Source organism: Microcaecilia unicolor, chromosome 14 (assembly GCF_901765095.1).
Source record: "Microcaecilia unicolor chromosome 14, aMicUni1.1, whole genome shotgun sequence".
Classification (NCBI taxonomy): Eukaryota; Metazoa; Chordata; class Amphibia; order Gymnophiona; family Siphonopidae; genus Microcaecilia; species Microcaecilia unicolor.
Genome location: NC_044044.1, coordinates 14,789,338 through 14,800,297, shown reverse-complemented (window position 1 = coordinate 14,800,297; position 10,960 = coordinate 14,789,338). Strand labels below are relative to the sequence as shown.

Below are 10,960 nucleotides of genomic sequence, written 5' to 3'. Positions count from 1 at the left end.
GTAAAAAATGGCCCACTGCACACCCAAAAGTCACGCTCACACTACCACTGGCCACTTTTTACTGCAGCTTAGTAAAAGGACCCCACAATGATTACGATTTAGAAGTTCTAAATTACTACTCTAACCGATGAAAGTGACCCATTCCAGGAGGGAGACTTTTTGGCCGGTCCTGGTTTTAAACTTACATCCCAGACCAGTGTGGGATTTGTAGTCCACGATTCTATCCATTGAATCCTGTGTTGCAGGTCCTATAATGCACTAGGATGAGGTTGGCAGAAATCCAGGACCGGCCAAAATGTCTCCCTCCTGGAATGGGTAACTTAGCAGCTCTGAAACCGATACTTCCTCTGTGTACATCCATATGCTGCACCAGCAGGCATGTTTGAAAATATTTAAGTGAAATCAAATAAACAAACTACTACCAACAATAAAGAACGACAACGTGATGCAACAGCTGATAGGTTTGTTTGCATGGTCTTGGATGTACCAAGATGGCGGCAACGCGGGCGAGAAGGGGGGAGACTACTTCAGCGTCTTGACGTCATGTCGTTTACTGCACTCAATTTTCTCAGATGATGACTGAGGCGCGCAGGCGCAACGAGATTTCCGGCGCGGGGGCGGAAGTGGCCGATGTAGGAGGAGGATGGCGGGCGTGCAGCGTATGAAGGTGGCGAATGAGAAACACAGCAAGAGCATCACGCAGCGGGGGAACCTGCACCACCGAGCGGCGGTGAGTTTCGGGCAGGGACCGTATGCATTGGGGTTGGTGGTCAGAGCGTGATGTAAAAGGGGGAGATAAATGGGAAGAAGTGAATGGAGCAGGAGTGAGTGTGTGTGTAGGGGAGGAGTTTAGGATAAGGAGGGGCGGGGCGATTCCTTTCTTGGAAAGCAAGGTAGAAAAGTGAGGAAGGGTTGGGTAACGATGAGCCCTGGAGGCATCTGAGCCAGTCAGGTTTTTAGGATATCCACAATGAATAGTCGTGAGAGGGATTTACATGCAATGGGAAAAAGAAGGACTAGCATATTACATAAATATTCTTCACATTGCCTTTGTTAGGGTGAGATTCATTTTTGGCATGATGGTATGTGCAGTGCCATAGCGAGGGTAGCTGACACCCGGGGCAGGTCGCAACTGCGCACCCCACCCCCCGGGTGCAGCACGGCGCACACCCCCCCCCCCCCCCCGGAGCACGACATCGCAAAGCAGCGAGGGCCAGGGGTAGGGCCGATCTGCCCCGACTGTACGTTGCTGGGAGCTGCGTCGGCTCCGCTGGTTCCCTGCTCTCTCTGCCCCGGAACAGGAAGTAACCTGTTCCGGGGCAGAGCGAGCAGGGAACCAGCGGAGCCGACCCCCCCCCCCCAACGGCGTGCACCTGGGGCGGACCGCCCCACCTTCCCCCCCCCCCCTTCCTATGCCACTGGGTATGTGCTAAAATAACAGATATGAAGATATTGCCGTGGAGAGCCAAAGAAGAGATTGCGATTTGATATTTGGCCCTGTCATGCAGTTTACATCAAATAACCAGTACCCCATAAAATCCACCATCATAATACCAGTTATCAGTTACTATTGTGGGGAAAAAAAAAAGAACAATCCATCCAAGTGTTTCTCAACATCTGTACCTACCAACCTGCCCAAGATATATGCAGTGATGGAGATTTGGAGAAGAGGCCTTGAAGGGAGGGGAAGGGAGGGGAAGTGAGGGACTTGGTGATCGATTCTGGGGTGAGAGAAGAAAAGAGAGGATATGGAAGAAATAGATGGGAGCAGATTCAAGACCTTTAATTCTGCATTCTCACTGCTTGGCCTCTACTACTACTTGCTGTCTCCAGTCTAATGCTTAAGAGAGAAATCCAGGTTAAGAGATTAGCGATTTTGATCCATAGAAGTTTGAAGGCAGTTATCTTTTATCACTCTTATCTCTTTCAGAAGGCCCCTCCAGAGGAAAAGGCCCCAGTGGGTCCCTGGCTATTGGCCCTTTTTGTCTTTGTGGTCTGTGGTTCAGGTAGGACTGATTTCCGAGGAAAAGAGAAACAGACTTTTTGAAGCATCTTCAGCTTTGGCCATTTTTTTTTGTGCATTCTGTTATCTGAACATTAAAATTCAGATACAATAAAGTAGGAATTTGTTTCATTTATTTACTTAACTTAGTATACAGAAAACAAGTCTGGATTGCTTAAGTCTTCACACCCAATTACACAATACTTTGTAGAAGCCCTTTTGCAACAGTAAGAACCATGGATCATTAAGGATAAGTGCCTTCCAACTTTGCAGAGCTGGATGGTGCAGTATTTGCCAGTTGTTCTTGCTAAAATACTGGCTGTGGTCATCTGTAGACTGCAGTCTTTGTCTTGCCACAGATTTTCTATTGAATTTAGGTCTGGACAACTTGTGATACTCATTTTCTTCTCACTGAGCTACTCAATTGGCTGCTTTTTGCTTTGCTGAAAAGTCTGCGGCAGACTGGACTACGTTTTCTACCAAGTGCTCTGTCTACTTGGCACTAACTGTTTTCCCCTTGATCTTCATAAGCTTCTCTGACACTTCAGCTGCTGGAGCATCCTTTCAAACATAATGCTGCCACCACCATTGTTTACTATAAGAATAGTGTTAGGGTGATGTACTGTTTTACACTACATATATCAGTTAGCATTGAGACCAAAATCCTTCTCCCATATGTATGCTGTGTCCCCTAAGTGTTTCCTTGCAAATGTTATGCAGCATATTTTGCATGGCTTTTCTTCAGCATGGCTTCTTGCCACCCTCCCACAGGTCATGTTTGTGATAGTGATCTTGAAACTGCTGAGCAGGTGACATTTTTTGTAGGCTGAGACATCTATAGTTCTTTTAATGTAATTTTAGGCTTCACAATGATCTCCTTTCATCAGTTTCCTTAACCTGCAGCTACTAACTTTGAGGGATGGCTTGCTGGATCAAGGCAGTATCGTAGTGGTGCTAAACTGATTTTACTTTGTGGTAATAGAGCTGATAGTGCCCTGGGGGATATTCAATTACATGGACATTTTCTTATAGCTTTCCACCAGTCTGTATCTATCAAGACTTTTGAGGCTTGATGACTTACGGCCCCAATATCTTGGAATATAACCTTGGCACACCAATCACCCGAAGTCTCTATTATTTTTATGGTCTCTTTTATTGAATAAATCACAGATAATTTACTCACAGATAGGATGTTCTGAGGTGCTGCTCCAGAACACAGAGACTCCTTAATCTGAGAGCTGTTGGGGGTGAAGATGTGAAGAGAGGTAGATATATTACAGGGGGGGAAGGATAGTTGAACTGGTAGAAATGGGTGACTGGAATGTGCAATATCTCATTAGGGAGGAGATATCTTCAAGGTAAAAAAAAAACAGGTTCGTTACAGGGAGTTTCAGCAGGACAGAGCTGTCTGGAATGAGATGATCCGTGCTCCATGTCTCTGGCTAGATAGTGTTGGAATGCCTCATGGCTGAAAGAACAAAGAGGTGTTGAGGCTTCAGGGAGGAGTAGATAGAGACCAATGGGGACAGAGCCTGCCATCGGGTAGCAAGGGATGGCCCTAGAGGACTGCTCTCGATTGGGGGGAAAAGGTCATACCTGGCTGACCTCCCAGGACAGAGATAGTGAGAATGACCAGGAAATGATAGCAGGAAGACAAAAGAGCCAAGCTTGGCAGAGAGAGGGAGGAGGTCTGGGCAGCCTCACAACCAGTGGGTAACAGTTCTTACACAGCCAAGCAAGTGTGGTTGCACTGCCTGGGAACTACATTACCCACAGTGCATTGCTCATGTATCTTTGCAGTGAGAAAGTGCAGCAATGATAGTCCTTAGAACTGTAACAGTAAAATCATTACACACATTTTAGGATCACGTTATAAACTAGTGCGAGGCTGTCGGAGGACAGAACAGTACCTTTTGAATAACTTTTTTTCCTGGAGTTATTTCAGTAATGGTGCTCAGCACATTTAGATTTGTATGAAGTGAATTTCAGAGAATTAGTTTGATTCTTAAGTGAGGAATATTTGAATCAGCTCTTTTACTGTGACTGGGCACAGGCGGACTCTGTGTAGCTTATTACTGGCCTTAAAGGACATTTTTGGAACTAGAGCTAATTTGGGTGTGAAGGCTTGTGTAATCAAGAAATTGTAAATCTCTTATTCCATATGTTTTGAATATTTATATAATCTTGTTTTCACATTGAAAGGGTAGAGCAGCGATGCAAATCCTCAATCCTTCAGGGCCACAACCCCAGCAGGTTTTCAAGAACCTAACTGGGCGGAAGCTCTTGAGGACAGAGGTTGTATGCCTCTGGTAGAGAGTATGTCAAGCTTGGAGAACAGACGGCTGAGGGGAAATATGATAGAGGTCTATAAAATAATGAGTGGAGTGGAACGGGTAGATGTGAATCGCTTGTTTACTCTTTCCAAAAATACTAGAACTAGGGGGCACGTAATGAAGCTACTAAATAGTAAATTTAAAACAAATCAGAGAAAATATTTCTTCCCTCAATGTGTAATTAAACTCCGGAATTAGTTGCCAGAAAATGTGGTAAAGCAGTTAGATTAGTGGGGGTTTAAAAAAGGTTTGGATAACTTCTTAAAAGAAAAGTCCATAAGCCATTGTTAAAATGGACTTGGGGAAAATCCACTGCTTATTTCTAGGATAAATAATTGTAGACCGTCACTCTGTCCCATATAATGAAATATCAAAAAAATGTTCACAGAGTGTGTGAATGCAAATATGATAGTCTTGGATACTTTTAGACTAAAGTGAAGGAGAATAAGCCAGCACACACGAATGCCTGGGGCAGTAATCGGAACTGGTGTCACTCCCCCTTGACAAAGTCAATACGAAACGGGAACCTGTCGGGGTTTTAAGAGCGCACCAATCTGCCTAAGATAAGTGCAGTGTGCATTATTGATAAGTACATGAGTAAAAAAAGCAGTGCAAGTCTTTTTTTGTTAATATAATTGGGATGGTGGAGGTCGAGTCAATGATTAAGATATTAACACGTGTAATGGATTCACCTATTGAGTGAAAGTAATATCACCGTGTATTACATATGAGACTCTCCTTCACTTTAGTCTAAAAGTATCCAAGACTATCATATTTGCATTCACACACTCTGTGAACATTTTTTTGATTTTTTTTTTATATTTCTAGGATAAGCAGCATAAAATGTATTGTTTTGGGATCTTGCCAGGTACTTATAACCTGGATTGGCCAGTGTTGGAAACGGGATGCTGGACTCGATGGACCTTTGGTCTGTCCCAGTATGGCAACACTTACATACAGTACTTATGTACTCATATAGATCAGTGAAATAAACTCCAACCTTGTTTTTGCATTTTTTAGACAGCAGAATGTGAAAAATGTACAGTAATGTGAAGACTTTTACAAGAGACTGTTAAGTTCTTTATACAATTATGGACATTGTTGTGTAGGCTTCTCTTATGAATACCATTTTCCTTTGACTTTACAAAGTAAAAAATAAATTGCACTGATTCAGAAGTTAGTGCAGTGGGCTGAGAACCAGGGAAGCAAGGATTCAAATCCCACTGTGTGGTGCCTTGTGATCTTGGGCGAGTCAGTTAAACCCCCCACTGCCCCAGGTACAAACTTAGAGCTTCTTTTGCAAAGCTGCGCTAGCGATTCCTGAGTGGCAAATGAGAGGAAACCCATTCAATTCCTGTGGGCTTCCTCTTATTTACCACGCCGGAATCGCTAGTGCGGCTTTGTAAAAGAAGCTCTTAGCTTGTTAGCCCTCCCGGGACAGAAAAATACCTGCTGTTATCTGAATGTAACATGCCTTGAGCTACAAGTGGAGGGAGAGAAATAAAAAAGGCATGAGGGGAACTCCCTTTCTTCTCTTAGGAGTAAGACTGAGCATAGCTGCTCTTGGGATTGGTGGACAATGCTGATGCTTCTGGTCTTAATTGCTTCTTTTTCCTCTCTGCAGCAATCTTCCAGCTGATCCAGAGCATCCGGATGGGTGGATAACTCCAGCCCATCTTCCCCTTGCTCTTCTGTGTGGGGAGTACACCTCAGGGAATTCTGGGACTTTCCTTCACCTGTGAAGACTGTCTTCTGGCCTATCAAAATCACTTATAAATATATATTTATACACGTGTAAAAACACAGCCCTGCACAAACCGTTCTCCTTTTTTATTTGTCTGTCTCTCTTGCTCCTTTGTCCCATATGAAAGAACATCTACCTCTTCCAAAGACCAGAGCGCCTTGTGAAAATTGAATTCAGAATTATGGAACATGAACTGCCGATGCTGTGCCCCTGGAAAGGGCTCGGCTTTACATCCCTTTACCCATCTGCCCCCCTCCCCAAAAAAGAAATCAGGACAATAAACTGTTAGGTTTTTAACTGTGCCTTTTTGTGCAATTTCTCTCTGTTAAAATGGGTTATTAAATTTGGATTTTTGCTTCTGTCAAGCTTCCTCTCCACAGTGATGTCTACCTCACAATGGACTCTCTCCCTGATTAAAGTTGCATCCTGCTTGAGCTTTCTTCTTCCTGCCATGAAGAGGAGTGCTGTGAGCCACCTTTTTTTCATTTTGTAAGCTTCCCCTTCATAGAGTTCTAATCGCCGCCCTGGTCAGCTCAGCCTTCTAAGTTTGGCAAAGCCAGCACCTGCTCAACATTGGCTAACGTTGCACAATTGTCTTTGGAATTTGCTTTGGACAAAGGGGCATAATGGAAAGAAGAGGAACAGAACTTGCAATTATGTCAAAACCTGAGGTAGAAGGGCTTGAAACATCTGGGTGTGGTGGACTGTCCATTTATATGTTGCCAAAGTACTATATATGTATGTGTGTACATATGGATACTAGTAAAATAAAGTTACAAATATAGGACAATTCCAGCACTGTGGTGAAGGCTCCTTATATTCTCTGGATATGTTAGATTTCTGGCCTGGCCTCAGGAATATAACATTTTTTCTGCTGTTTTGCTTGTTTTCCCTTTGTGAGAAGGGCTTTTTTTTGCGCTCTCTCTCTCTTCGGAAAGAATATGTAACTCTTCTGTTTATGGATGTTGTACAACAGAACAGGAAAGAATTTCCAGTTATTTGTCTGGTGTTGCACTGGCATTTAGTGCAGGGGTTCTCAGCCCAGTCTTTGGGCCAGGGGCGTAGGCCTGGGTGGGCCCAGGCCCACCCATTTCCACCCAAGGCCCACCCAAAAATAATGGATCAAAACCGCAACTGCGATCGCAACCGCAGTTTCACTTGAGTCTTCTTTTCTCTTTCCCCTCCCTCATCCCTGTTGTAAGCAATAGCATCCGGTTTAAATTAAGGGCGGGGCCAGCAGTGATTCGCTGAGCACTCCAGAGCCTTCCCTCTGCCACGATCTGCCCTCTGGGAAACAGGAAGTTGCGCTGAAGAGAGCTGATCGTGACAGGGAAGGCTCTGGAGCAGGTCTCTTCATCTGTTATCAGCGATAGTGAGGGAGGAAAACGGAGTGAGTGGCTGTACCTGTAGGGTGGGAGAGGGACAGGCTGGGAGACAGTGGCTTCACCTGCGTGGGGGTGGGAGGTGGGGGGGGGGCTTGAGGCATAGGGAAGGGATTGGAGAGAGGTTCTAGACCTTCAAAAGGGGAGGGGTTGGCTGGAGAAAAGGGAGAGAGATTCTGGACCTGCAAAAGGGGGGATGGCTGGCTGAAGGGAAGGGAGAGAGGTTTGGGACCTGCAAGGGGAGAGGTTGCTGCTTGGAGGGTAGGGAGAGAGTTTTGGATCTGCAAAGGGGGGCGGTGGCTAGCTGGAAGGAAGGGAAGTTCTGGACCTGCAATGGGGGGTGGCTGGAGGCAAGGGAGAGAGATGCTGGACCTGAAAGGGGGGGAGGAAGATGGAGGGAAGGATGAGAGGTGCTGGACCTGCAAGGGAGAGAGGCTGGGGGCTGGAGGAAAGGAAGAGAGTTGTTAGACCTGCAAGGGGGGCAGGCTGGAAGGAAGGGAGAGAGGTGCTGTACCTGTGGGGAGGGGGCTGGAGGGAAGGCCTGCAGGGGAGGCTTGAGGGAAGGGAGAGAGGTGCTGTACCAGGAGGAGAGATTAGAGGGAAGGGAGAGAGAGATGGCAGATCAAGGGGATGAAGGAAGAGGGAGACAAATAGTTTAACCCACAGTGGGAGAAAGAGCCAAAAGCTGGAAGAGAGAAGCAGAGTAGCTGGATAGGTGGGATCGGAGAGCAGAGAGAGACATTGGTGTGAGTGAGGAAGAAAGGGGAGATACAGAAACAGACGTGAGATGCTGTATTGGAATAACATGAACACAGAGGGGTAATGCCTGACAGAGGGGGGAATGTGAGAATAGAGAGGCTATGCTGGACACTTGGAGGGAAGGGTATATGGTCACAGGGGAGAGATACTAGACATAGGGGACAATAGGAACTCAAAAGGGAGATACTGGGCATGTGAGGGCATAGGGACACAAGGGGTGATGCTGGACACGGGTAGGGGATAGAAGGGTGGTGATGGATGCAGGAATTTGAACATACTGGAGATACTGGACAAGGAACTATAGGGACACAGAGATGGGAGATGGATGGTGGACATGGAGAGAGAAGAAATGAGAAATAGGAGACCCTGGTAAGTGAATTAAGACAGAAGAAAGCAGAAACCAGAGACCAGAACCAAGCTGATTTGAAAAATAAAATAACCAGACATCAAAAGGTAGAAAGAAAATATTTTTTTTTTCTTTCAATTTTGTGATTAAAATGTGTCACATTTGGAATGTACCTCTTGCCAGAGCTGGTGTTAGACATGGCTGGAGCCCAGGCCATAAGTTTGGGAGGGAACCCCAAAGCTCAATCACCAGACTGCACTGCCTTCAGCTTTCATCATGCTTGTGGCTCTGGCCAGGACGCCAGGGGACCAAGAGCAATTGCTCTATTTGCACTCCAACACCATCCCTGGCACGTACTATGTTTATATTTTACACAGGAGGAAATGCATTTCTTTCTGTATCTCTGGTATTGTATTACATGCAAGGTCTGGCTTTTTGGGGTTTTGGTTATATTTATGTTTATACATTTTAGTCAATTATTCTATATTTGGCATTTTTATTCCGTGTGTGTGATCGAGGTATTCTGTTAGCATGAATTTTCTATGTAGCCTTCTATAGTAAGTTTGGTTTGTTTAGTTTTCCCAATAGATGTATTGATATTTTACGGCCCCACTGTAATATGTAGGGCAATGCCTTTTTCATAGATAGGATCCTTCTTTTGGAAGTTAGTGCTGGCATTGTAGATTTGCATTAGGTTATGAGTGCCATTTTGTTTTAAAGATTGTTTAATTTACTATATGGCGGCTGTTGAGATTACGGTGAGTTTTATGGGGAAATGTCCTAACTCTGCTCTGTACCCATTGGGGGAGGGACCGGGGGTTCTGTGGATGCAGAATTTATTTGCCTTTAATACTAGACTATACTTTCTGGGATCATTTCTATAGCGTGTAACTGGAAAGATATGTTGAAAAGTGTTTGGTCTTGCTATACAGGCTAAGTATGTGTGTTAGGGACCCGAGGCTCAATGGAGGTGGAAGGAAGAGTGCAATCTCTTGTACTTCCCCCTGAAGCCTGCACTGCCACCCTTATTGAAGTTATTGGGAGTGGAGTAAAGCTGGAGCATGGGGTCGGGTATCAGGTGGCAAGTTTTTCAATTTCAAAAAAGTTGGCAACTCTGGTGCCCACCCAAAAATTACTTTCTGGCTACGCCACAGAAAAGGTACAAGTCGGCATTGCAAGGTGCCGCTTCCAAAAACGTACAGTAGTACAAAATAAGGGTACAAGCTTGATTTACATCTTTGTGATTCAGTGCTGCCATCTAGTGGGCAATACGTGAAAATGCAGCACATAATGGCTACATATCAACCCAAACAAGCAGCTGGTGGTCCATGTGATGCTACATAAAGCTCTAGGCCAGGACACTCATCGCTCAGGTAAAAATGGCCGATACTTTATTACAAAAGAAAAATCAAATTTATTACAAACAACCAAAACGGCCGACCGAAGAGTTGGCACAGGCGACACAGGCACAAACTCTCCGAGAATTAAGAATTGAGGCCGCCCATCCTTCATAGGCAGTAGGCCGCCTCGAGGGAGAGGCGCATGCGTACAAGCGCCGACCAACCGTTGGCGTTTCCCGCCGGCGCTCGTGAGCCGAGCGTGCTGACGTAATCGCACGGCGCCGGCGGGGCTGCTTCTGTCTTTTGGGGCCTGGCGCGCGCACGCTTTGTCGGCTCCGGCTCCCGCTTTGTGTGTGTGTGAGAGACGGTAAAAAGGAAGACGAGGCTGCGGACGGCGGTGAAGACTGAGGTGAGGCGCGCTCTGAGAGTCCAGTTGGGCCTCAGTGTTGCTGCCTCGTTCTGTTCGGAGGGTCCTGCTCCCTCCGCGTGTCTTCTTCCTGCTTTCACCCCTTCTTTCTTTCTTTGCTGTGCTGCTAACCTTGGAAGGCTTTTCCGGGGTCCCTCTTTGCTGCATTGCTTTTGCCAGGTAATAGAGTTCTGCTTTCAACGTTTGGACTGGGCAAATCCAGAGTTACACGTGCACTTGGGGCTCATTTTCAAAGCACTTATTTATTTATTACGTTTGTATCCCACATTTTCCCACCTCTTTGCAGGCTCAATGAGGCTTACAATATGTCATGAATAGTGGAGAGGTGTGTTAGTCCACTCTTAAAGGTTATCAATAGAAATCACACAAAATAAAACATGGAAAAGAAAATAAGCTGATACCTTTTTTATTGGACATAACTTAATACATTTCTTGATTAGCTTTCGAAGGTTGCCCTTCTTCCTCAGATCGGAAATAAGCAAATGTGGTAGCAGATAGTATATATAAGAGAAACATCAAAGCATTACTTTGACAGAGTGGGAGGGTGGGGGTATGCATGGGGACATCAAAGCATTTCATTGATATTCTAACAGGATGGGTGTTGGTAGGTGAGATGCTTAAGACAAG

The 10,960-nt window shown here is 45.5% G+C and overlaps 2 protein-coding genes across 7 annotated transcripts in view; both read left to right on the top strand.

The window, feature by feature from the left end:
* The first annotated feature begins 604 nt into the window (after positions 1 to 604).
* LOC115457731 (stress-associated endoplasmic reticulum protein 1-like) lies at positions 605 to 6,874 on the top strand. Its single transcript, XM_030187297.1, has 3 exons — positions 605 to 730; positions 1,934 to 2,006; positions 5,960 to 6,874. Exons 1-3 carry the CDS (start codon positions 644 to 646, stop codon positions 5,998 to 6,000), a joined length of 201 nt encoding a protein of 66 aa, XP_030043157.1. The 5' UTR covers positions 605 to 643; the 3' UTR covers positions 6,001 to 6,874.
* A 3,327-nt stretch (positions 6,875 to 10,201) lies between these two features.
* The window catches only part of LOC115457644 (serrate RNA effector molecule homolog), a 65,156-nt gene continuing 64,397 nt past the window's right edge, over positions 10,202 to 10,960 (top strand). For all 6 annotated transcript variants that reach the window (XM_030187167.1, XM_030187163.1, XM_030187166.1 and 3 more), the window contains exon 1: positions 10,202 to 10,315. The gene's annotated coding sequence lies outside the window, so the exon portion shown is untranslated. The remainder of the gene's footprint in view (positions 10,316 to 10,960) is intronic.